We start from the raw sequence: 27,551 nt of genomic DNA, 5'->3' as shown, positions 1-27,551 counted from the left end.
GTGTGCAGCTATAGCCAGAGTGAGCTCTCAAAGCATCTACAGCTTCTGTTTCCTCACCCCCTTGCTTGAAAAAGCCCACTGAAGTCTTGCTCAGGAAATGGTGCGATACCGACACGCTTAAAAGTTCTCATCATCACTGATGTTACTTCTGCAGAGCCTTGCTGCTCCAGCTGCATCCTCTCTGGCTTGCTGGCTTGAGGTTTACCACGTGAGGGTTATCCATCACTGGAGGATGCTTGTCCTTGCTTTCCTAACATGTTCCTCAATTTCAAAAGATAACTGCATGCATAACATACCCACCATAAGCCTGCAGCAGTGCTCAAACCAAACTCACTTTGTTCCTATGACACATGAACACTGGCCTGCCACTGAGGATAGACCTCACACCCTTCAGAAACCTGAGCCTGAGCTACGCCTTTGTGGCCAACCTCTGCACACAGCGACCGTGGATGATTCAGGCTCAGCCTGGCTGTGCCAAGGGACGTGATGGATGCCAGACAGCCCTGATGAGCCAGGGCTCTCCTGGCAGGCCCCAGCACCCCCACACTGAGGGCAGAGAGGATCTGCAGGATGCCCATGTGCAGCCATGCAGGTAGATCAGCGAGTGGCTCAGGAGCAGTGCAGGAGGTGAATGGAGTCACCCCGGCCTCACCATCAAACACAAGGGCTGAGTCACCACTGAGGCCTCCCCAGGGAGAAATTCTTGGAAGTGTAAAGGCAATGAACATGCATACAAGGTGGTGCTGCCATGGCAGGGTCAGTTGCTGGTGCATGTGCCTCTTTGGAGCTACTGGCCCACCTGGAACCCTGGCAGGAGCAGACTGCCACTGAGCAGGGGGCAGAGATGGGGCTGGCACAGAAAATGCCCCTATGTCACCACCCTCCTCAGCCAGAGGTGGCATTTGTGCATGTAGTTTCCTAGGTAGTATTTCTTTCTTTCTTTTCAAGTCTTAGCAGTGTAAAAACCAAGCAGCCACAGCATCCTGTGGCAAAGGGTTCCCCAGTGCAACCCCACACTCTGTGCAGATCTGCCTCTGGTTGTTTGCTTTGAACCTGCCACCTGCTACTTTTATTTGATGTTCCTGAAGTTCTTGTCTGAGAAGCAACAGCATACAATCACACTCTAATTTGTATTGAGATCAGATAGTCTTGAGTCACTGGTGTCCACGTGCCTGCTTGTTTTTAATTCAATGGTGAAAGTTCCCAAATGCCTCAAGGGCACAGATCAGGCATAAGTAAATTTTTCTTCACTTTTCCAGTCATTACTGGTGTGATACTCTGCAAAAGTCTGCCAGTTATTACCATAATGGATGAGACTGCAGAAACAGGAAAGAAATACTACCCTTGCCTTGGCATATATAACCCATCTGTATGTCCTCCATGCACCACTGCCTGCAGACACCTGGGAACACACAGCCTCATTCATGCCCCTTCCCTGCACAGGCTCTTCTGCCCATGCTCCAGGTGCACATCCACCAGCATCCATCCTTCCAGAACCACAATGGCATGCATGCATGCCCCTTTACCTTCACTCCTCCAACACGTCCTTCTGATTAAAATATAACTAATATGCCATAAATACAAACACCACATGCACATAAATGCCACTGTAAACGCACTGTGTCTATATACCCACACTTTATCAGCACCATACCCCATTCAATCCTAGCTTGATACATACCCTTGAATGCATGCTTCCACCCCACACCTTGCCTCAACATGCTATGCAGCTTCAGGAAGAGCAAGGGAAAGCCCAAAATTGTTTGAATGAGATGGTCTGTCCAGCTGGAAATTCTGCTTCTGTTTTTCCTGTGCCAAGCCATGGTTCAGCGACCTCCATGGAGCCTGGGGTGAGAACCCTGGCCCCAGCAGCACTGCCAGTTTTGCCCATTTTCCTAGTCAATCCCATAGGTAGGCAGATGGGTCAACACTCAGCATGCAGCTGGAAACAGGGTGGGTTTTCCAAGCAGCACTGCATATTGCTGCACAGAGGGGTGAGTGTGCCACAGATGGGCTTCACCTGGAGCCCTGTCACAGACTGAGCCAGGCAGGTGAGCACAGGGCACCCTGATCATGAGTGACTGTCAGAGGACAGAGATTTCTGCACAAATTAAACACAGTGAGACAGAAATATATATATATATATATCACATGTGTGCATGCATGTACATACATATATGTCAGAAAATGTTTGGACAACACCAAGAAGAGACAAACCTGTGTGCTGGCTGCAAAGGGACTCACTGAGGCTCAGGGCATACATGGAACAATCCATTTTGCCACTGCTGTGATTTTTGTTCTTCTCTGCTATTTTCAAAAGGCCATAGCATTAACCTAATTAATTTACTTTAACTGGAGAACAGTATTAGCTTAAATGGTCCTGCTTAAATCATAGAAAAGTCGTAGCCAAGCTCTTCAAACAGCTGCTCATCCCCATTCACCCTCCTGCAGATGGTTCACACAGCTGAGCTGCACTTTGGCACAACAGCCCTGCTCTGAAGGGAAACACCTGCACGTCTCCAAGCAAGATGGCTCAGAGCAGAGAAAGGACTCAGATTAGAAGTTACAGGCTCCCCTGCTGAGCCAGGACCCAAACCCGGTGGGAAGCCAGGAGCTCCAGCAAAGTGAAGGTCCTGAGGGACCCACACCAACCTGACCATGCTCACAGTGCTCAGACCTCAGCTGGCATCCCTGCCTGCTCTGGCAGAGGAGGAAGTGTTTGCACAAGCTGGATTGGAACCCACAGAGGTGACCAGCCCTGCAGGATGGATGCCAGAGGCAGCAACAGGAGGCAGTGGCTACAGCAAGGACCGTGGCTCAAAGACCACAGCTCAGCTCTCATTTCCCTGGTTTCTGTTGATACCTTCTGATAACCAGCAGCTTTGGGAAAGTGTTCCCACATGCCAGGGTCTGGCATCCAAAGGAGGCCAACTTCCCCACTCTCCTTTGTCAGTAACAGTGGTAGCTACAGCTGAAAAGTATCCTGTAAGATCTCGTGAATACCCCTAACCTGCCTTCCTTGAGCTTCAGAGTTGTTGCCATATTGCAGTTTACCACCATGTTCCACCACAAAAGCTGCCCTGTTCTGTTGTTAACCCAGAGGCCCAGCTTGCAGGGAGAGAGGATGGGTGGGCACGATTGAACTAAATCCAAACAGATGCTGAGGGCCCAGACAAGAGCCCTGGGGCAGCAGCAGCAGCAACTCTACCCACAGCTCACCCTGGCCACTGGGCTGGCTGTGCAATGCCTAGCTGTGTGCCAGCTTCCTGCCCTTCACTGGCTGTACCCTGGCTTTGGAGCACTGGGTGTCCATACCCCAGCCTAGGGGATACAAGGGCAATGCATCCGTCTCTCTGAGCGCACAAAACAGACTTACAGCAAGCTTGACCTGGCAGAGGCCTACAGATGATCAGGGTTTGTGCAGTCACAGCCACCATCATGGTTTTGAATGGCCTCTGGGGCTCCAAGGGTGGCTGTGCTGGAAGAAACATCCCAGAGGAAAGCATTCCGTAAGGGAGGTACAAGAGCAAGGGCTCGGGGGAGCCAGCAAGGCACCGTACAACCCTTGCAAAATTGGCCAAGGCCAATTAACAAGCTGCAGCTGACAGAGAGGGGAGGATTTCAAGATAAGAGAGATGGCAAGAAGCCTAGAGGAGATCAGAACTTGGAGGGAAGAATGGAAAAGGCCTCCTGGGAATGAATCTAAGTAGGACTGCTAAGGGAATTTATGCTAATATCTCTCAGGAGGCCTTGGAAAAGGGGACATAGGTAATAGCCTTGTGAGATGCTGGTGAAGATACAGAGTGAGGAGTGGGGGAGAGACAGGAATTAGCTCAAGTAAATAACAAGGGGTGGGGAATGCACATTACAAGTACCCGAGATGGAGTATTTAGAGCAAAATCCAGAGGAAGGGATGAACTACAGCTAAATTATGGAGAAGTACTCTGGCTGTAAACAAAAGGGCTGTGGAGACTCTCAGGACAGACATGCAAGACCTCCTGAAGTTAAAATTACAAGCCAAAGATCATTTGGGTAGTTACTCGAAAGCCAAAGCACAGTGTTGGTGAGGGAAGCACCGGTGAGGGACAATACACCATGAAGTAGGTACACATACAAAGAACCTGGCATTCATTTTGGACAAGCTCTTCATTTCCAAAGCCATTCACTTGCAGATGTGGCCTCCTTACATCATGGAGTGCTTGGGACGGGCTGCACTGTGTCATAGCTCACTCTACTCCACCCCCTCCATACCCCCACCCACCAACACCCCGAAGATGGCAAATGCACCCAGAGGTGTGAATATAGCAGCTGTTACACTTTATTTCACTGTGAGGTTTTAAATTTTTTTTTATTATTTTTTCTTCTGATTGAAAAAGAAAAGACAGAAAAGTTACAAAAGTAGTAAAAGGCAACAATATCTGCAGGACATCCCTGTTCCCTGCTCCCACCTGGGGCAGGGCAGCCTGCCCTACCTGCCAGCTGGCAGAACACACCTCTGGGCCCCTGCACCTTGGCAGCTCTTGCTGAGCAAAGACTGAGGCTGCAGGGCCATGCAGAAGGCTGCCACCCCAGCCATTTGCACAAGGAATGTGCCTCTTAGATGGGTACCAGGCTATGGCTGTCCCATCCCCTGAGCACAGGGATTTGGTCCAAAGGAGCAATGCTTCCTGTCCTGCACCGGGCAGCTTGATCTGGCAGCAATTAAAAAGCTGAGGTGTGCCATCAAAACAAGATAAGCAGAATTTCTACAGGGGCAGGAGGAATCAGCAGAGGAACTGCGCTCTCTTGGAAATAGGGACTTGCAGGGAACCACGATGGTCTGCCAGAGGTCCCTCAGCAGTAAACACAAGAGACCTCTTGGAGGTGGTGCTGGTGCAGGGGGTGGCCCAGCTGTCACAGGCTGGAGCCAAACAGCAGGCAGAGCTGGGACAGCATCAGGACAGACATCCCCTCACCACCTTGCCCAGCTGCTCTGCCTGCCTGAATGACAGGAGTTTGGGAGAAGAGGTGGGGTGGGGGATTCAGTCCCCCACCTGAATCCCAAAGCCTACAGCCCATGGACTTTCCCCAGGGGTCTCACTGAAGGGCCCAGACCAGCTCACTGGGTAGCCTCCTGCTGGGAGCTGGACTGACCATTGGTCTCAACCAGAGAGTAGCATCAAAGACTCTACACTGAGGCAGATTTAAAAAAATAAAAATTATTTTGTGTTACTCACAGTTGCTCCTCCTGATCTGGACAAACTATTTGCTTCCCCTTGCACTCAGGTACAGGCTCATGGTGGGCAATGCCCACACCAGAGGTTACTCTCTCCACCAGGTGCAGCAAGAGGAAAGGCCCTGTTCCTCTGCCTCAACAGGAAAGGCAAGAGCTTGTTCTGTTAACTCCTGCCTTTGGCACAAAACACACACACCTCAAGGACAGATCCCAGCCAAACACCAGCAGTAGCAGGCCTAGCATGGTCCCAACAGCCTCAGAACTGTCTATGGAGAAATGTCCCCCACCTTCACTCAAACTCCCCTTCTGTTTCCTCCACCAACAGCCACAAAATCGACTTTTTCCCTCTCCTTGCTTCATCTGGGAATACTGTCCCACTGATACCAGAGGAGTGTACCTGAATTTAACAAGGGGAGTGGAAAGCTTGCTGGAGACATTAAATTGGTTTGAGTTTGGTGGTACCAGTTACATCCACCATCATGAAGTGGGACAATACTATGGAGAAGTGTGACATACCCCAGAACACACACTGCCTCAGCAGAGGCGATCCATGAGCACACAGTCACCCCAAGTTCTTCTCTTTAACGATGCTGAGAGGACTGAAGGTGGGTGCTGCATTTTCCTGGATGGCTCAACACAGACTTTCCAATTCTAGAAATTTATTCTAACCCCAGATCTGCACGTGGATGTCTCACTCCGCCAATTCAATCTCTTTTTGGGCAGTAACACTGAACTACCAGCAGATCATCTGGAATGCACAGCTAAATGCCAGTTACTCCTCCACACACCTCCCTGTTCCCAGGTTTTCCACTTGAGAGAGCTTGATGTGAATGCAATTTTGACAATCTCAGACAGGGATCTTCTGGTTTTGCAAGCAGCTCTGTATAGCCTCTTTCTCCAATCCTGAGCTCACTTCTGAGTGGGAGAAGTGTCAGGTCTATAGCAAAGCACTGTAGACCCAGGTATCCTTAGGAAACTGACTGGATTTGGTTTCACAGCTTGATCATTCACCCCGGCTGCCATGCAGGTCATACTAACCCCTGAACACCTCCTGGATATCTTCAGTTGCCACCATCCTCACGTTTGACACTGCCTTGGTGGCAGTTCTTGCAGTTTGTGGACCTGACTGGTTAGCTTTGCCCAGAGAGACAAAACTCACTCCCTGTGCCACTGCTGGGCTCCACCAGTGGTATGAGAACAGGCACTGCTGCCAAGCCATTCGCTTCCTCCTGCTGGACCAGCTGCGTTGCAAAGACGTCTCATTGCCCCTTCTTCTCCCACCCCTCCCCTTGGGTATCACCACCTCCCCTTCTCCCTGCCAGGCAGGACACTGGGTGATAGTTCCTGAGGTTTTTTGGAGAAACTCCTTCAGTAGGCACATGACGGTTCTTCCACTGGAGCTATGGGGCTCAGCGGCTTCAAGGTGCTGAGGGAACGGAAGGCAAAAGTGGAGGGATCATACAGGAAGTGGGGTGGCGGGCGGCCTCCGTTGGTGCTCTGCAGGGGAACAGAAACAGGCATGAAGTCAGTGCTCATGTCAGCTGCAAACGGTGAAGTTCCTGCCTTGAGTGCTTTGTCATCCCCCTCTCTGATACAATTACACCTCCTTCAGTGGGTGGTCATGCTTGCACCTGCAGCAAATGGCACTAACACATGCAGGGGGAGCACTTTGCTCCCATCCTTGCTCTTACCCTTCAAGATAAAAAGCAGGCACACCTCCCTTCCTCTAGGACTGAGGTCCCTAGGATCCACCTGACTAGGGCCCATGGTACCTGTAGCCACTAACTGAAACAGGATATCCATTATGCACTTAGAGAACCAGAGTCAAAAAAGCATCACTACCAAAAGGTATGACATCAAAAAGCTAAATTCATTTGAAGTAAGATCTGGTACACTTTTAAAGCATGGAAACAAACCAAGTTATCTCTGGTAACACATTCTTCAGCCCCATTCTTCAACAGCTCTCCAATAAGGATTTACAAACCACTCTTTCCTAAAGTCCCAGGCATGCTGAAACTCTCCAGGGTTTTGGTTCCAGACTCTACAATTTGATGAGGAATGGGTGAGAATTGCTTGGAGGAAAAGATCCCTCCGCCAAGGCCTTACAGACTGGTTTTACCATTGCCACTAAAGACCATTCTCTCCCCTTCTGCTCCCAGTGTTCAGAGTAAGGAGGGCAGAAATAGCCATGTATGCCCTGCACTGTGTGACAAGACAGAAATGCTGTTTTCCACTAGGCTGTGCTAGGATATGTAGATCCCAGAGGAATGATGGTGCCAAAGAAGTAATTCCACTCTGTTACATGTGAAGAGCTTTCCTTTAACTTTTCAGGAACTTTGGTTTGTTTCTTTGCAAGCAGGAGCACTAGTGGGACAGCTATTTCACTGATACTTTCTGACCAGGAGAGGAGGTCTCACTGCTCTAGACTCCAGGATAGTGTTTAACCATGATCCTGTAGAGTTCCTTCCCAAGGAATATGTGGAAAGTTCAGCAGCTCAGAAACTCATGCAAACATCCCCTACTCTCATTGCACTACCATCACACTTGGGAAGGGCTTTAGCACTATTTTCACAGAGGTCAGAAAAAAACCCAATGACAAACATGTTAGGAAAAAACCCAAAAACCTACAGGTTGGGCAGAGAAGTGATTGAGAGCAGCCCTATAGGAAAGGACTTGGGGGTGGTGGTTGATGAAAAACTCAAGGTGAGCCAGCACTGTGCACTCACAGCTCAGAAAGCCAGTGGAATCCTGGGCTGCAGAACAGCAGCCAGAACAGCCAGCAGGTCAAAGGAAGTGATTCTCCCCCTCTATTCTGCTCTTGGTGAGACCCCACCTGGAATACTGTATCCAGCTGTGGAGTACCCAACAGAAGAAGGACATGAAATTGTTGGAGCAAGTCCAGAGGAAGACATGAAGTTGTTAAGAGGACTAGAGCACCTCCGCAATGAAGACAGGCTGAGAAAGTTGGAGCTGTTCAGCCTGGAGGAAAAAAGGTAGCATGGAAACCTCACAGGAACCTTCCAGTGTCTGGAAAGGGTCTACAAGGAAGCCAGAGAGAGACTCTTCATCAAGAACTGCAGTGACAGGATAAGGAGTTATGGATACAAATTGGAAGAGGTGAAATTTAGTCTAGATATTAGGAAGAAATTCTTTCCTGTGAGGGGGATGACACACTGGAACGGGTTGCCCAATGAGGTTGTGAATGCCCCAAATCTGGCAGTGCTCAAGGTGAGGCTGGATAAGGCCTTGAGCAGCCTGGTCTGATGGGGGGTGTCCCTACCCATGGCAGGTGGGATTAGAACTGGATTATTTTTAAGGTCACTTCCAACTCTTAACATTCTATGTGATTCAGACTGGGCTCTCGTGTTATGTGACTCCCTGCTCCTTTTCTAGGCCTTTCCTAACTGGAACTATGGTCTCCTTTGCTTAGCCTGCACTGTGGGACTGTTCCTCAAAGAATTTGGCTTTTTAGGAACAATTACCAACTCTGTCTAACAGAAGACAGAGGTTCATTTTAGCACTTCAGATTCAGGTCTATCACACGCCTAACAGCATGGCAAGGTGATGTTTTGATGCCTCCACCTCTCCTCTGCCTGGGTTTTAACTTGTCATCACAATACAGCAACACACAAATATCCCCAAAAGGCTGCTCAGATGGTTTGGCTCACCCAAACACACACAGAAAATCAGAAAAAGCTAAAGAAGCAAAGCCAGGCCCTGAGTGCTACAACTGCAGCAGGATCTGGAAGCCTCTTGTCTCCAAGGCTCTTGGTCACAGCTCAGCCCCACTGGGCAGCAGCCTTTATGTCAGGAAAGACCTCTAAAAGCCAGTGTGGGCAGCATGTTCCTGCCTAGTTGGTATCTCTTCTGCAATTAAGATGGGCACTTGAGAATGGAAAATGCCAACATGGTGCTTGGCATCAGCTGTGCCTGGAGTTTCAGCCAGCAAATCATGCCCGGCTACATCCCCCTGACACCTTGGCCAGCAGCATAAGAAACAAGAGAGGCAGATTTAAGGGCCTTTACTCAATAGCCACCTGCTGTGGGGTTATACATGGTGTATGCTCTGGCAGGCCTCAGAGCTGGAAGGTAACATAGCAACCCCTATTCAAAGCTAAGGGGCAGAATAAATCAGCATATTTGTCCTTCTCCAGAGCAGAGAAGGTCCCCTGCCAGTGCCAAGAGGGAATGGGAACAAAGAACCTGGCAGTCCCCTCCATTTTGAAATGCCAGACAGGATTAGGGAAGGCAGCTGAATCCATTCATTTTTGGCAGACAGCAGATGAAGAGGCTGGGGAAAGATGGCTCCAAAGGACAGACAAAAGTCATCTACAAAACTCACCAGGCTTTGGGTGGAAAGCTGTGCTGTGGTTTCTCTCTGGGTCTTCTTCTGGGGCCAATGTGTGGGGCAGAGAGCCTTCCCAGGACACTGCCAGGACAATGGGCACAGAACAGGTGAGGCTGAAGGTCAGGGATATAAGAAGATGCAGGAGGATGCTGAGATTCACAGGAGGTCATGCAGCTGCAAGTGAGGCTCAAAACGCACTCAATGCTGCCTCTTCATCCTGGCACCTCTCAAGCAGCCACAAGATGACCACTGGCTTTCAACAACCACAGACAAGGGCAGAGTGAGAATGGGCCTGTGCCCAACTGCAGGCAGTAACAGGAGAGGCAGTAACCTGACTGCCCTCATCCACAGCAACACTCTGACCAATCTGTACTCCTTTATAATCCTGAGCTACACAGGATCCTCGTGCACCTGCTCGCTGACTGACAAGGCAGCACCTCTGGTAGTGACCTTGCTGGAGGTAAGAAATCTCCAAATCCCTCAACTCTCTTCTTGCAGAGGAGCATTTTCAGATTGGAGTTCATATCCAGCTCTAGGGATGACCAGGCCTGATCTGGCTTAGTCCAAGACACCATTTGGGATCACAGCATGTGGTGGTCTGGTCCTGATGAGTAGCACGAGGCAAAGCCCTGTAGATGTATTTCCAGAACAAAAACAGACAGAGCCAGCTGCCAGAGAGGGGAACATGTTCCTGCCACCCTGTGGCTTGAGCCAGCTGCCTCCCTGTAGTCTGGGCAAGCATCCTAGCCAGCCTGCCCTTCTCCTTGGGCACACCATGCCTGGGACTTTGCTTTGACTAGGGAAGGGTGTTAAGAGTTGTTGCCACTGCAGCAGGTCCCCAGGGAGCTTGCCATAAACCTGCCTGACAGCCCCTGGTGAGCAACCCCAGGCCAGCTCCTGCAGAGGCTCCTGCAGAGGCTCCTCAGACCACAAACAATACACACTTGACATTAAAGGCTCATGTGTTCACTCTAATGGCATTCGGACAGCTGGGTACCGCTCACAGAACGGAGCCTAATATGGGCCCTGTGCTCATGGAAATCATTAACCAGAGCCCTTGATTTGCTAAGCAATGTATTTACACAGCTGGAGAATGGCCCGAGTCAGACGCACACGGCTGCCACAGGAGAGCACACAGGCTCACACATATACTCTGTCAAACACATGTGCTCACTTGCACATACTCACCTGGCTCAGGTTCTCCCCAGTACACAGGCACTTCCCTGGTCACTTGTGCACATCCCTCTGTGCACACACAGACTCCTGACTCAGAAATCACAAGGAGGGCTGTTCCACTCATACAAACCTTGCCTGCTTGTAAAGTAATTCAAGCCATGCAGAGCCGGATCTTCACAGCGTTCAGGGGATCGTCTAAGGCACCACAGCTCATCACTGACTCATACAGCTGCTCAGAACACAAGGTAGTTCCAGCCCCTGGACATACCCACACTGCCCCACTGCATGCCTGATTTGGATTAAATGAACTCCTAAGGGAAGTAAACTCATCTTACACATGTTTCAAGCAACTATGCACAAACCACTTTGGCCAAGGATGCCTCTTCACCCATGCACATGAGCCTACACGTACACTCCTGCCAACATGTACTGTTCTCACCAATACATTATCACCTTTAAATACAGGGGGGCAAATAAACAACCAGGTTTGAAACATATCTGAAGTGTATTAACGAAGAAGCACACCTAAATATAGTGAGTGGAGGGAGGTGCCTCAAAGAAGGCCAGTAAGATTAAACATCACAGAAGAAATGCTGATTTCAATCATACTGGCAGCTCTCAGAAAACAGACAAATGCACAACTGTTCCATAAACCCATCCGTAACATAATTGTATATTTCGGCAAGGAAAGAGTATAGAGGAAGAAGACAAACATGTAAAGCTAAATCTATTAATATGAAGCCATATTCCTCCTAGAAACAGGTCACTTCTATGAAGTCTGGGAAAATATTTCAAATGCAGACAGTAACATGATTTTGGTCTCATGATTCCATAGAATCAGGGTTCTCCTCTCTGGACAATGCCAAAGTGAGCACAGGTCCAAGTGAGCTTTCAGCTGTGGAAATGACAATGCCCATAGGAGTGGGGAAATGCAGCTACCCAACACAACAATGTCTTCAAAGGGAGTGGTGTGCTGGGGGAGATGGAACATTAAGAGGACTCTTTGGTCCTCTTTCTTAAGACTCTAGTATTCAGGTGGCATTCAAAACCAGATCAGTTTCTGCACTCTGCCAACCCGTCCCTACTCAAGGCCAACCCAGCACAGGAGTCCCTTATTTCCTACTCTTGGGCCCCAGTGGCTGGGAAGTGCTGCTGAGGTCCATTTAAAGAATGCTGCCTTCCAGTGGTGGGTGAATGATCCCTTTGCAGCCTGTAGACTCACTTGTTAGATGTCCTTTGGGATGAAAGGCACCATGTAATTGCAAGCTGTAAAGGCGCATCCGATTTCCACCACCACCCTATGTGGAAAGGTATAAATCCCCAAAACAGCTTTGGCAAGGACAGATGCCTGCCTGGGATGCTGCCTGTCTGTGAGACAGCTGCCTTGCCCAGGAATGGGCAGAGCCAGAGGTAGCACCAATATTCAAGCAGGGCACAGAAAGAGCAAAGGCTGCCAGACTCCACAGAAAAACATTTACAGGTACACTGATTTAACTCCACATTGTCCTCCTTCCTCTCACCTCTGCTAAGTGTTAGAAAATAAACTTCTTCACTCTTCAACTTTGATGTGTGAAGCCATCACCTGTGAGCAAGGGAAGGGGACCCCCATGCCTGCTCCTAGTCACATCCGTAATTCCAAACATGGTTCTGCCCAGGCCACTTCCCAACATCTCTGCCTCCGTTTCTTCAATGCATAATACATACATGTCCTGGTTTCTGCTAGGATAATATCAATATTCTGCCTAGTAGCTGGTATATCCTGTGGCTTAGATTTAGGATGAGAATAATGGTGACAGCAATAACTAAACTATCAGTCTGTCAAGCAGTGTTTATACTAAGTTAAGGACTTCTCAGCTTCTCATGCCCTGGCAGCGAGAAGATTTGAAGGGCATGAGAAGCTGGGAAGGAAACAGCCAGGACATCTGACCCAAACTGGATAAAGGACTTTTCCATACCATATGATGGCATTAAGCTGGTGTTTTGCCTTCCCAAGTAGCCATGGTGCAGTCCTGCTTTCCTGGATATGGATGAACACCTGCCTGTCCATGGGAAGCAGTGAACAAATTCGTTGTTTTGCTTTGCTTGCATGCACAGTTTTTGTTTTTTCTATTAAATCATCTTTATCTCACCCCACAAGCCATCTCATATTTACCCTCCCAATTCTCTCCCCCAACCCACCAGGGCAGCAAGTTAGCAACTTCATCATGGGGTTAAGCCACAACAGTACACTACAGCCAGGATGAATTAATTAACTTTTAGGTGTTTCAACCTTCTGATGAGAGGTGATTTCTTTTCAATTACAGTCTTGCTTCAGGCAGTTTTCAAGAAATAGTCGCTGGCAAGCAGGACCAGCTCCTCCAGTGGAGCAACAATTCACATTTAACTGCTTATTCATTAACTCTGATAGGGCCTCTAACAATTTATTCCAGTCACAGACCCGGAGCAGCTACAGGAGGAAATTTTCACAGGCAAACTCCTTTCCTCCTGAAAGTCTGTCCTACACTCCCAGGTTCATACAGAATTTTATTTCAAGGAATAGTTAAAAAATAGACCATGCCAGAGCTTCATTTTATGACTACCCTTTTTCTTTCTCTTCCAAGAAAAAAAAAAGGTCATCTCCAAATGTTGTTCTGACAAGGAACCCAAAACTTTGCAGTGGGCGCTGTTTTCTTATGATTTTCACCACCCTCGCCTAAAAGACTGAAAGACCTGTCTGCCATCACCAACACAAGGCTGCCTAACACCTTTTTCTTTCCATACCACCACATTGCAAAGAGCAGTTCAATGGTTTACAAACACATCACTGCTCCTCTTAGAAGGGTTTAAATTTTTTTTTAAAAAAATCAAACATTCGCAAATGTGTGTGCAGAGTTGTGAGGTGGCAACTACCAGACTTAGAGAGGTGCCACCAGACAGACAGAGCTGAACCTTTTTGGAAGGTACTTCAAAGGGCCTAGCAGATGCTTGTTGGTCACTTGCCCAAAAGCAGAAATAGCCAGTTTCAGCTCTGGGTCCTTGCTGGCACCAGCATGATAAGCCTTTGTTCTCCTCTCTCACACATCTTTAGATAGGTCTTTGACAAAGCTGACTAAAAGCTTTGATTTTGCCTGCCTGACAAACTGAAGGAAAGAGGCTGCACAAATAAAAGGGACAGATGGGTCATTCAGAGGGGCAGTCTGTCAGTGCTCCCTAGCCAAGCTGGGGAACTCACCATGCCAGGGTCCCAGTAAAGATCATGCTCTGAAGACAAAACAAGTCTCTTAGGACCAAGTGAATGAACCTGTATTTCCCTACTAGTGAGCCATGTCTTGCACACACTTTTTTTCCTTCTGGTAAGTTGCCTGTGGTTCCTGCATACCTGCAGCAGTTCCTGCAAATACTACAGGGTCTGCATGTGCCTGAGCAGGAGAAGAGCAAGCATAAGAGTAGCTCCAAACAAACACAGACACGGCACAATCTGGCCCTAAATCTCCAAGTGCATCTGAGTAGAGTCCTTAGTCTGGGTCTGTACACAAGTGACACTACCTCAACCTCTCCTTCCTCTCCACCCTCCCCATTCCAGCCCTTGCTGTGCAGCAGGAACAGCCTCCTCTCAGAAGGATCACAGCAGCTGCCTCAGAGTCCTCCTCCCTCGGGGCCAGGAAGCCCAGGTACCGTGCTTCCCACAGAGCCGGCACGTGGTGCTTGGGCGTGCGCGGCTTCCAGTTTGCATGAGGCCAGGGTGAGCAGATTCCCTCTGGCCAGGCAGGCTGGCACAGAGCTGCTCTCAACTCGAAGGGTACCCAAATTAAACCTGCAAAGTGAGGATTAATTAGCCTGGCATGAGCAGGCTGCAAACACATGCTGACATGGTGCGCTTGCCTCTGGACAAACCACCCCAGCTGTGGAAGCCAAGTGCCGGAAGTGGGTGTATTATGGGAGAGGTGTGTGGGAAAAGAGGATCACAGCTCCAGGGACTGGGAGAGGCAATGGCTGCCAGGTTCCCACAGCCACACGAACAAAAAGGGAGCAGGAATAACTGCAGTGGGTCTGGACACAGTGAGCAGACGTGCCTAATCAGCCATCTTGGACTTAAAGCTCTGCCAGAGAACAGCGGCTCTCTGTGACCCTGTGCCATCCCCTACATCTCTCTCTCTCTGATCCATCACCCAGATAGGACCCAGAAGTCATTAAATCTGACCCTCTCTCTGTGAAACACATCTTGCCACTTTCCACTTCTTTGAAGCACGGTGCCACTAGCCATAGCCACCACTGACACACAAGGCTGTCCCAGAAGCAATTGGGCTGCGCCTTGTTTCTACCCCTCCCCACCTCCCCGTATCCTTAAACCAGACCCACAACCCACATCAGACCACAAAGCAGGAACAGTGCTGAAAATAGGAAGGCAGCCTCCTCACTCACCAGCCACTTGCTACTTTCATGGTGCTGTGTGGATTAGAGTCTTGGTTATTTCACAAAGTCTGTTCTGTGGGCGTTACATGATTCAACAGGTCCGAGGGCATACATGGCAGGAATTTACAAAAAGCAGGAAACAATAAAAGATCTTATCCTTGCAGAAACAGAAGAGAGACATGACAGTCCCACTTCTACCTGCTATGGAAAGGCTAAAGGCTGGTTAGCCTTTGCCATGAAATCCAGCAAAAGCCAGATATTTTGAGTAGTTTTTAACAGACAGAGGCATTGCCCCCCTTGGCTACACAGAACCCTTCCCCAAACTGAGGAAACTCTGGACAAAGTCTTTTGTCAGGAATTATTCAGAACAAAGGCTGGCGGTCTCCAGGACCAACTATCATTTTCAGCAGGCAGTTCAGTGGCTGGGTTGGGAGCAGTGTAGGATACCCAGAGGGATATTCATGCTTCCACCTAACAGAGGGCCTTCTCCATTTTGCTCAGCAGAGGCATGCCCATCAACTGGAGCCAAGACACCACAGGGGAAACTGGAACATCAAAATCTCCATGAGGGGCTTCTGACCATAGAGTAATGCAAGGCTGTGACTGGCCAGGGAGGCAAGTCTCTCTTGATGATTCTAAGATCAAGGTCAGGTTTAGACAGTCAGGCACATAATAGAAACAAACAGGAAGGTTTGAGAAATTGTTTGTAACCCGCAGTTTGGGATTTCTGCTGCCTGAGATGCCCTAGGTGTTTATACTCATGATATGGTATGAATAAGGACACAGCTCTAGGAACATGGCCTAAAGTTCTCACCACCCTATCTCTCTTCAGGTGAGTTACACTTTCTGCTGGTTTCTCAGTGTAACTCACTCTGAAATTGCAATCATGGTATTTATCTGCATATTTATATGCAGCCAACACTAAATGTTGCACAGCTCCTTGGGAGCCTATGAGCCTCTGTGGGTTTACTTATTTTTTTATATATATGTATGTACATATATATATATGTACATATGTATGTATACACAAACTGAACCTTCTGATTTTTTAGACATCTTTACTTAGTGCTGCACAGCCAGAACCAGAGGTTCTGGTTGCACCAACGCTGCTCTGTCACCTGGTATGCCTTGCACGTGTGAATAGTTCAGCATCTGCCCAGAAGGCTCTGGCCAGCATATCTCCTGTTCAGCTCCAAGCTGAAAAGGTCCCTTGTTTAAGAAGAAAAGCCAGCATGTTTCTGCAGTGGCCTTTTAGGATGCAGAGTAAGAGATAAGAGACAGGGAAGTCATTCGAGGGATCTGGCCCCTGCCCAAGCAGAGGGCGTTCTCAACATTGATAACATCAAGGCAAGAGCACAAGAGGTTTATGTTCTGATTTAAAATTCTTATTTTTACATAGCAGAAAACATCTCTCTGATCAGCCAAGTTATCAGATTGGCCTTGAGATTCTTCCTTCCTTTCTGCCAGCCCCAACAAGATCCTTGAGACACAACTGGTAAGCCCCTGGGTGTCTTCTACCCACCTACTGCCGTAAAGACAAGCTCAGCTCTACTAATCCCATTCAGAGACTGCATGTAGAAGTTTGTCAAGGAAGAACAAAAACAGGAATAAATGACAGACTTTTAACCCTTATCCCAAGTTAACCTGGAGAATTGAAGGCTGGTGATAATATAGATACACTAGAAGACAGCTCTCTGCTTTCAGAGCTGGCCAAGCCTGGTCTAGGGCAGAGTTACACCCCATGAGCACTGGTCACCCAGTCATCCTCCTTCCAGCACCGAGGAATCATCTCTGTTGCAAAACACCTCACCACGCAAACGCACTCTGGACACCAAAACACCCACAACATGTGTGTGCCCCTCCCCACTTCCAGCGCCTTGCTTCCAGTGACAGACATGACATTGGCTGACACTTTGGGGCACCAGGGACCAGGTCTGTACACTCCCACTGCCCAGCTCATGTGCCACACACACATAGGCCAACACCTGCCCCAACCTTGCAGTGGCATGTGCTTTGTACAAATCCATAGTTCACGTACATGCCATCAATTTATCTCTGCTCACCTGCCCACAGGAGATGATTCTTCTGTTCCCTTATCCTTTACTGGGTGGGAACAGAAGCAAGATTTTTTTTCTTTTTAATATTATTTGCTCTTCACAGTAGGCTGCTACCTCTCACAGTTGCTATTCCTGAAAACATTTCAAATTGAGCTGCTGCACATTAGAAAAGGTTACCAATCTCCCTTCCATAACTGTTAGGTTCTTAGAGTAGACACATCACTATCTCATCATTCCACTTAAGAACCACAGAGTGAGTGGAAAGGCCATAGCTGATCACCACCTGAGCTGGTCCTTGGGAAACTTAAGCACAGGAAACGAGAGTAGGGTGACACCTTTGCTGCTGTTAAAACAGCAGCAAAACCTGCTTAACAGCAGCAGGTGACCTGCTTAAGAAAGACTACCAAGGACCACAAACATTTCCAAAGGCTGTAGCTGTGTTTCCATGCCAGAGGGCAGAGACACTGCCCCTCCATTTCACCTTCTCATGGGAGACTCTTCCAGCAGAAGACAGAGGAAGGAATAGCCATAATGATGCATGAGAAAACAACACCTTGCACCCTGACACACCAGCAAAGCCCCAAGATGTCAAGGCAACCAAAGTATCAGCCAGGAGGGTTTTTTTAAAAGAAGGCATCATCTCACAACCACACGAGACACTGATCTCAACAAGAACAGGATGAAAATGTTCCACTGCTGATGATATTAGAAGGTCACTGTCATCATTGCCCTCACACAAGATCGAATAAGCATGATCCTTTCTCCTACAAGTTATTCAGCAGCAGGAGAACTGAAGGGAGAAAGCAAGGATCCTTGCTCCAAATCCCTGGCACAAGCCATTAGATATCCTGCCTGCTCCTCAGTTCAGTTCACACACTGCCCGTTCATCCAGCTGTATGCTGTCTGGAGATCTGTGACCATCTCAATTCAGAAAGAGACTCTACCTGATCTGAAACTGGAACTCTTGTGCATCAGTGCTACAGAGACACAAGCAAAGTGGTTCACATGGTGATGCTTCCTGTTCAGACACACAGACAGCTGCCTGGTTCCTCCTGTAACAGCTCATCAGCCCATCACTATGAGATCTGTTTTCATTTCTTCTACCCTCACCACAATGGACAGGTTCCAGCAATGAACCTGTGCCACCAAACCCTCAGCAACAGGGAGCCAAGCCTCTCACCTTGCCTCCTGCTATCACTCTTGGCAAAATGCCATATTCAGTAGGGCCTCAGAATAACCCTTCCAAAAGAACTTAGGTACATATGTATGTATACACACACCGAACCTTCTGAATGCTGGACAAGACCCAGAAATCACAGAAGGGTTGAGGTTGCTCTAGAGATAGTTGAGTTCAAACCCCCTCCTCTGAGCAGGGTCAGCAGGAGCCTGTTGCCCAGGACTGCATCCTGGCACACCGTGGCTCTTTCCATGGACAGAGATTCCACAATTTCCCTGGGCAACATGAATATCTTACATTTCTACTTGTGCCCATTACCTCTTTTTCTGCTGCTGGGCAACACTGAGAAGGAATACCATGCCAAGCATGTCCTGCTGGCTGGACTGAGGTTTCCCTTTATATGATGAGAGCATGGCACTGTTTTTCAGAAGTATTGACCTCTCTCAGCTGTTTCCAGAGCTGAGGCACTTCAGCAAAGAGTTCTGCCAGGGACCTGCTGCTTCCTTTCTCAGCTGAGTACACAAAAGTGGGCATTCACAATCCCTTGAAAAATGGAGGCAAAAATGCACCTTCACTTAACAGCTCTGCCACCACAACAGACCAGCAAGAGGCTGTGAAGCATCACATGCTATTACCATGGAAGCCACAAGTGCCTCAGGTGGAGAGGCACTGTCCCAGCTTGGCAAGGCTGGCCAGAGAACAGTGGATTTTGTGCCATCTGTCAGAAAAGTGTGCTCCCAGTTTCTGCTGTTTGTTTTACTGCAAGCTGACGTGGGCTCAAGGAGCAAAGGGATAATTCTCCTTCCAGATTCTCCAGGGGCACAATAGTAAGCCACAATAATGAGCTTAAGGTGTCAGGAAACCACCTCACCAAGGAATCACTGAAACCCAAGGGACTAGAGAACCATCACCAAGCACTGGAAATAGCTGGTGTCCAGGGACAGACACCCAGGAAAAACCCTGTGAAAGAGCACAGGGCAGGCATAAAGAAAGGTGATAAACAAGATGTGCTAAAACACTGCAGCAGGATTAGACAGCTGGTGGGTCTGAAGGACAGGCACAGGCCCTGGGGAGAGCTTGTGGGGCACAGAAGGACACAACTATATTGAAAACAATCCAGGCAGAAGCACATGAGAGCACATAAAAGATCAAGATTAACTGTGCAATCAGAAGTACCGGGTCACTGTGGGGCTGCTGGAAGACAGGAATGAAGAGCCCTGACCGAAGGTGTTTGAGAAGTCAGAAAAATACCACCCCCAGCTGTGCACCAGGCTCCAGCCAGCTCTACCGGCTCCTCATCCTCTCAGATACCAAATTCATTTCCAGAGCACTGATGGGCAAGGACATCCAACAGCAGGCTTATCAACTGCAGCACTTCTGGGTACACAAAGGCAGCGTTCCTACTGCCTGCTGGGCAAGGTAAAAACCTTGAAAGGATCCTGGTCTGTCATTCATCCCTCTTGCAAGGCTATAAGACACACTGCAGTGAAAACAGCAGCTCCATCATGAAGGATATTTGTTTTCTTCCCCCTAATCTGTTTTTGCCTGCGTGCCACAAACATGGAAGATCATGTGGACAGAGGTACGCCTGCTTTGGTGACAACATGCAAGGTCACAAACAAACAGAATCTTAGAATGTTTTGGGTTGGAAGGGACCTTCAAGATCATCTAGCTCCAATACCCCTGCCATGACAAGGACACCTTCTACTAGACCAAATTGCTCAGAACCCCATCCAACCTGGCCACAATTCTTCTTCCAGGGACGGGGCAACCACAACTTCTATGTTCAAGTCACTCTCACTGTAAAGAATTTCTTCACAAAATCTAATCTAAACCTACTGTCCTTCAGCTTAAAGCCATTCCCCCTTGTTCTATCACTACACATCCCTGTGAAAAGTCCCTCTCCAGCTCCCTTGTAGCCCCCTTCAGGTACTGGAAGGTGATACAAGGTCTCCTAGGAGCCCTTATCTTCTCCAGGCAGAGCAGCCCCTGCTTCAGCCTGTCTTCATAGGAAAGATGCTGCAGTCCTCTTAACAACTTCACAGCCCCCCTCTGGACTTGCTCCAACAGTTACATGTCTTTCTTTGTTCAGGGACTCCAGAGCTGGATGCAGCATGCCAGGTGGGGTCTCACCAGAGCAGAGTAGAGGGGGAGATTCACCTCCCCCAACCTACTTGTCATATTTCTCTTTGATTCAGCCCAGGACACATCTCCCACACAACCATACAGCACTGACCAAAAGAAATACAAGGCACCCACAAAGGAAGCAGGGGTTGGCTGATGAGTCCAGGAATGTGCTGCTAAAGACAAAACTCTCAGAGGTGCAGGTAACAAAATCTACAAGAACAAGACTTGAGCATGTCTGACAGGGATGCAGGCTGTCAAGCATGGAGAGGCTCAGGACACTGCAGCTTCATCCCAGCTACAAAGTCATCCAAGCAATGTAGCTCTTAGCTGTCATCACCCAGTCCCATACCCCACCTGGTTCTGCAAACACTGGTGCATCATGCAGGCATAGTCCCTTTTCCCCAGCTATCTACCAGACCTGTCCCCCCTACCAAACACCACTTGGTCAAGAAAGATCCAGATGACACCCTACCAGACAGCTATGCTGTATGAGCTCACAGCATGGGATGTAGACTTTGACACCAAGGAAGCTTTGAAACCACGGTCTCCAAAATTGAAAAGACAATGCATTATTAGCCTTGTCAACATCTAACCTAAACTGCAACTACATTCTATACTCCACACTAGCAACTTTTGTTATGCAGCTGATCAAGCCACAAGAGATCTCCAGAAATCACCTTCTGGACACAGATGTTCCGTGAGAACCACCACATTAGGTATATGTGGAAAGATTAAGGAACTGCACCAGAAAAGAGCAACTTACACGAATTTTAATTACTCTAGTCTTCGCTCCACAATTCTTCTTGAGCAGCATCTTCTGAAAGAGAAGTAGAATCCAGGGATTAGTAGAAATAGCATGAATGAACAGAAAGAGATATTGTAAGGAGTCCCTTTCAATCAACACTTCATTAAAACAAGATGGATGGATGGTTAAGTGGGATATGAAAGATTAAGAATTACCAAAGGTGGCCAGCAAGTAAATCAACCTAATCTGAGACTGTCTCACACAGCCTGCACAGAGTCCTCTGGCCTAGGCTTTGAAAGAACATAGAAGAAATTTCACAAGGAAAAAGATAGAACAACTGCCTAAAAGGAAATTTCTTCTTAATTTCCATCAATTAGTGGTTAAACTTTGCCCTGAAGCAGGTGAATTTATCTTCCTTTACAAAGGAAAATATGGTCTATTTCATGTAAATGTGGATGTTCCCATTATTAAACAGATATTTTCATTATGCTTATTTATTTAGAAAGAAAAAAAATAGGCAAAAAGCACCTGCCTGCAGTTCTAAATCTCTTTGCCATATACTGCAAGAGTCATTAAAGTTGTCATAACATGAACCACACAACTTAGCAAACAGGATATACTTGAACTAGCAATTATTCTGGGAAATTACACAAATAAACAGGTGAGTTGAAGTTCTATCCCAGTTTTGAGGCAGTGTTTTGAAAGCTGGCAAGTGAATAAAATCATTCTTTCCCCTCAAAAAATTGTCACGAAACAACTCCCAAGTGGAAAAACAAGGCTTCAAGAGAACAGTTATTTCATTTAAAAAAATTATTTTAGCTGTATTTTTCATACTGAAAAACCTAGTGAGGGAGGCATGTCAGGAAGAATCTTCTCCATCAGCTTTTGAAAGAAATAAAATATTTTCCTTGCTTCTGTTTTTAACACTTCTTCAGTTGGAAAGCTGTGTGAAGTATGGGAAAGCACTCCCCATAATCACATGCTTTTACAAAGCAACTGAAGTGTTTTTCAGATGAAGCTCTTAAAGGCTGTAGAAAGACATCCCACCATTTTACCAACATGAGTGGTAAATAGTAAGACCTTTCTACTTTCTCTCCTTTTATTTTTTTTTATCCTTCTGCTTTCTCTAGCACAAAGCAAGACAAAAAGCAACACAGTACAGGGAGGCTTGGAAACTCAAAAAGCTTAAAAATCCAAAACATAAAAACAACCTCCAAAAAAATTCAGAAGAAAAAGCACTACCCCAAAATTGAAGTCAGTGCTTAGGTGAAAGTATTTATTATTTTTCCAGTAGAAAGTACTGCTGGGAGGTGGGAAGTATTCCCATTCCTCCATCACCCTCAGTCACTCTACATCCCATAAGCACGTCTTTGCAGTCCCAATCCACATTACTGCCCAGAACTTGGAGAGGGAGTTAGAGATCCACCCAGCATTTCTAAGCACATCAGCCTCTTTGATCTAAAATCCAGAACTTGGCACACATACGCCCCACTTTGAAACTTTCACATGAAGAGTTTGGGGCTCAAGGACAGTGTATTTTACTATCCAAGCACGCATGGGGGAAGAAGGGAGGTGCTGCAAGGATTTTGAGCTTTTTCTGTTAATCCTTTAGCAGATGAATCCTACTGCTGTGTCCATTATTCAAAGGACTCAACAGTAGCCATGCCTGACTGCTCTGGTCCCAGGTCTGACCTGGCAGCATAGCTCCAAGGTTTCTAACCCAAAAGGACCCAACAGTTTCTTGCACAAACCAGGCAGGAGACTAAGGGAACTGCTGAACTGAACCAGCCCAGCCCACAGCTATCCAATGAAACAAGTAATCCTAGGAATTCATATAAAATATTGCAGGACTCAGCTCCCAGCCGGGCTGCAAGGCACTATGGTAAGGCTGGTATTTATTCTGAGGTCATTTCCTTTCTTAAGGCCTCCTTCTTTAAGGGAAGGAAGGAGACCTTGGTAGGGCTGACAAAACCCAGGATGTAAGGAAGAGCAAAGTGAGGAGCTGTGAGGTCTTGCAAAGTTTTGCTCCCTCCTTAAGTTTTTCTTCCAGGTGCTATGAAATGTTGGCTGGTGGGATGAGGAAGGGTCAGCTAGACAGCTCAAGCCACAAGCCCACAGGCACGAGAAAATGTGCAAGACAAAATCAGGTTGAGCAATGAAAATTAGAATAAGGATTCATGATTTTGAGCCCCATCCTTTAGGGGAAGAATGCTGTTAGAGCAGAACATACCCTGCTGCATCCCATATGACTTCAAGCAAGACCCTCAGCTTCCCAAGGCTACTGTAAAGCTGAGCTTTATAGTGGTACTTGGCTGAACAGCCAGGATGAAGTGAGGCTATGACACAAAATTCTACATTGCCTCAGTAGCACCACTGAATCCTCTGCTGAAAGGAAAGGGGAAAAACAGAGCTCTGCTGGCCAAGGAGCAAGTAAAACACCTTCCAGTACAGTCCAGTGGGATGAAATGACTAGTATGGTCACACCCACAGGTCCCCATGACTTCATCAGGGTGCAACAAAAGACTTTATTTCCCAACTAAAATCAGAGAGGCAGCAAGATATTTACACATCTTGGCCTTATATTAAAATATATAGGGAGGACCAACAGAGACAGAAATTACAAGATGACTCCAAAGAGTGAATGAAAGGTTTGAGCTAGCCTGTAGGTAACAACCAGCCAGACTCTTCCAAGAGAAATTCAAGTGCTCAGCTGTATCTCAAGTCCTACTCTTCTGGCAGAAAACAGAAGCATTCTTTTAATGATGCTGGTGTGATAAGCTTTAATTATAGGAGAATCTTAGCACTAATTATGCTACTGTTATGGTTTGCAAAGGTCTCATTGTGCAGCAAGACACCCTACATCATTTTTGTTCCTCTTCTGTTTCCTGTTTGTTCCTGGCGCTCCTCTTGATGAACTAAGTAGAAAAATAAAAACATGACATCCCCTCATCCACAGGCTGCTAAACTGGAGCATAAACCTCAGCATATGAAGCTCTCTGGAGCTCTCTTATTTCCACTTAGACTGAAACCAGAGCAAGACCACTTCTGCTGCACTCTCACAGCTTCCAGATCCCATATCATAGTAAAATCTGAAACAGAGAGTTGGAGAGAGAGAGCAAGCCAGCCACATGATCCTGCAGATGAGAACGAATACATGGAAGACAAGTTATCAAGTGTTATTCTATTTAATCAAATTGCTTCCACCTCACTTGCAGCCACACACTTTCTGCACCCAGCACACTAGAGCCATGCTTTAGAAAAAGTAAGTCAAGCCATCTTTGAATGGTTTTCCAGCCCTCAGCCTTCCCTTTTCTGGCCAAACCTGAGCGCAGACTTTCGGACAGGGAAGCTAAAATGCAGTGTTGCCTAGCAACAGCCAGGGACTTTCCATGGCAGCCTGTCCTCATCCTCCCTCTGGAGACCTCCACGTCACAAGCCAACCACGAGATGCAGCAACTCATTAACTCCTATTTACACAGATACAAGGCAGAGCTGAAATAACATTTATTTGGCTACATGACTTGCAAGTAGCCTAAAGCAGGGGAAACGACCTATAAGAAAGGTGACATATTCAATTTAGTAACCCTGGGATCATTCCTAACTACTACACCAATGTGAAAGTGCAGTTTTATTTCCTCAAGCTATTTTCTGGGAGTTATGACAATGAGCAGAGCAGAGATTTGTCAAAGGTCACGGAGGATATTAGTAGCAGAGCTGAGAATAAAACCATAGGGTATGGTTTCCAAAAGTTTCTTCCACCTGCAGAAAATGAAATGGAAGAAAAAGAGAGTGTCCCTATTTCAATTAAAAAGTCCTTCCTGCAGGTCTCTGACAGAACTGCTAGCATCAGAGCTGAAAAATACAGCTTGGGAGCACTATGCATGAAGGGAAGTTTGTTTTGCTATTGACTGTGACTTCTAAAAGGAGGAAATGACATGACTAAGGAAATGTTAAAGCCTTTTTGAGGACACAAGAGTGTCCTCGCTCTAAAAGCAAAACTAAATTGAAACTAAATTCAGGGTTAACCCTCCAGAAAGCAGCAGAATCAGTTCAGCCCAAGAACCCACCCACCAATCTCACCTCCTGCTCATAACCCAGAGACTCTCTCAGTCCTGGACATTTCTGTTTCTTGCTGACATCTTAAGGCTCTTGACAAGATACAAAGTTTAAACAGTCCAAATTTTCAGAAAAAGCCTCCTCAGCTCTATAACCCCTGTTTACTTCTATGCTGTTAACCCTAACAGCCAGCTTCCTTGTTGCCCAGAGTCTTCCAGGAACAAGAAGGCAGACCAAGCATGAATGTCTAGCACAGAAACAGACCAATGATGTTGCTTGCTGTGTTTGCTTTGTTCAAACAAAAAAAAAGAACTGAAAGAAGAAACAGTACAGCGTGAGGAGAAATTGCACTCTAAGCCACAGCAGAGGGCTGATGAAAAGGGAAAAACCATGCCCAGTGATGCAATGTGCACAGAGAAAATTGCCTCACAGCATGGTGTGGAAGGCAGCTCCATGGCCCATTAAGCAGAGGACTGAAGGGGCCTCAATAAGACAATCTTGGGACAGCGAGGTGAAGTGGATGCTGGTGCAGAGGCAATGCTTACTTGTGAGCTCCAGCCCAACACCAATCCCATTACACTCAGTGAGCCGGCCAGGGAAGCACAGCCCTATGGCTCTCCTCCCCTGGGAAGGCATTTCAGAGCAAAGAGCCTGCCCCATTCCTTTCCTAGCAGCCCTCAGAGCCAGCTCTGGGCCAGCAGGAACAGCGTTCCCCTGCTGCTGCAGGGCTGTCCCCTATCCCAGCACTGCTGGGGTGGGAGAGCTGCAGAGGTTAAGGCAGGGCAGGGCGCAGCTGCAGCGCAGTGGGCAGAGGAGGTCAGGGTGCTGCACCAAGTGGCCATTGTGCTGCACACTGTGCCTGTGGGCTCCTGCTTCAGCGGGTCCCACCTCCGTCGCACCGCGTGGCACTGGCACAGCACCGGGGGCACAGGGGCAGGGGCACACAGCTGCTCCCCAGCAGGGCGGGCAGGCACATGCTGCTGCTGCTGCAGAACAGTGATCCAGCAATGCGGAAACCCAGGGCACCGGGAATATTTCCCTGTCTGCTCTGGGGTGCCCTGACCCCAAGGGGAGCACTGACTTTGACCCTCATTCATGGAGAAAGTTTCCTAAACTCCGGAATAGACTAGAATCCACTAGGGTGTGAAGTAGATTGTAGAGAGTAGTGTAAATGTAGCACTTAGGTGGGAAATTTAGGCTTTAGGATTTTTAGTATGTAGTGGATGGAAGCAAGATGGAGGGCACAGGGTGTCATCCTGGGCTTCTTCCTTGTGCTTCTTCTTCATTCTTCATGGGTTTGGGAGGCATTTTGTAATTGGGTGGAAAAGTCCATATTGCAGGCTTTTGGGGAGCAGTTATTAGGTTAAAAAGGGAAATAATCTAGGTGTCAGTTCTTAATTGGATAGTTTAGTTTTAAAAGACCTTGTACCAATAGATTGTTGGCCGTTTTTGCAGTGCTTTTCCAGTGCACTGAGCCTTGTGTGGACAGCGCACAAAACTCTAGCTAAAATAACAATAAACAAGAACCTGAAGACTGAAAAGATCCAATGCTTCTCTCTTCCCTGACACAAGACCACTCCAGAAGGTCTCCCCTGACAGTGGAGCCCCCTAGGAGGGCCCAGCCAGAGTCCCAGAAGTTGGGGAATCAGCAACAGGTACCCCAGCACAGCAAGGCCCTTCCTAGAGCACAGGCTGAGCTAAAGCAGGGGGAGCAGCTACCCCCAGAGGCAGTGCTTACACAGGCCAGATGTGAAAGCCCAGCACAGCCCCAGGTCAGCAGCAAGGCTGAGGCTTTCAGTGTTTTCCCAACACAACAGCTCCATGTACCTTCAGGCTCAAACATCACAGCGCCTGCCCGCTGCTTTAGAGAAATCCTCCCCCAGGAGAGCGGTGCTCCATGCCCACGTGGCAGGGCACGAGGGAGCAGGGCCATGGCTCCTGTCCTTTGGCCAACACACTGATGAGTCTTCTACAAGGAGCACAGCCAGGTCTGCTGTCCCTATGAGTTTAGGAGAATAACAGGCAAAAAAAAAAAATTAAAGCTATTTTGTAGGTTGATTTTGGACTGGTTTTTTTTTTAATTCCTTGGCACTGAGAAGTGTTGCTAGGACATGGGCATCACCTCTTAGCCTTGAAGTGCAAAAACTGTACAGAAAAAACAGTAAGTCACAGGCTCCTCCTTACTGCTTTTAAGCTGAAGCAACTCCAGCTGACACCAGCTCCCACTCAGGCTCAGGCTCCCAGGCAGACATGACTTA

The 27,551-nt window shown here is 47.8% G+C and overlaps 1 protein-coding gene across 2 annotated transcripts in view; it reads right to left on the bottom strand.

The window, feature by feature from the left end:
* Nucleotides 1-4,335: 4,335 nt before the first annotated feature.
* Nucleotides 4,336-27,551, bottom strand: part of LOC115902609 — a 60,096-nt gene continuing 36,880 nt past the window's right edge. The window contains exons 4-5 of one of the 2 annotated variants that reach the window (XM_030946244.1): nt 21,256-21,309; nt 4,336-6,712 (exon numbers count right to left, since the gene is read on the bottom strand). In XM_030946244.1, coding sequence (XP_030802104.1) covers nt 6,584-6,712; nt 21,256-21,309 — 183 coding nt within the window. In that variant the 3' untranslated portion in view covers nt 4,336-6,583. The remainder of the gene's footprint in view (nt 6,713-21,255; nt 21,310-27,551) is intronic. The other variant, XM_030946245.1, reaches the window with a different exon arrangement.

This window comes from Camarhynchus parvulus, chromosome 3, assembly GCF_901933205.1.
Source record: "Camarhynchus parvulus chromosome 3, STF_HiC, whole genome shotgun sequence".
NCBI lineage: Eukaryota > Metazoa > Chordata > Aves > Passeriformes > Thraupidae > Camarhynchus > Camarhynchus parvulus.
This window is presented reverse-complemented; position numbering and strand designations above follow the sequence as displayed.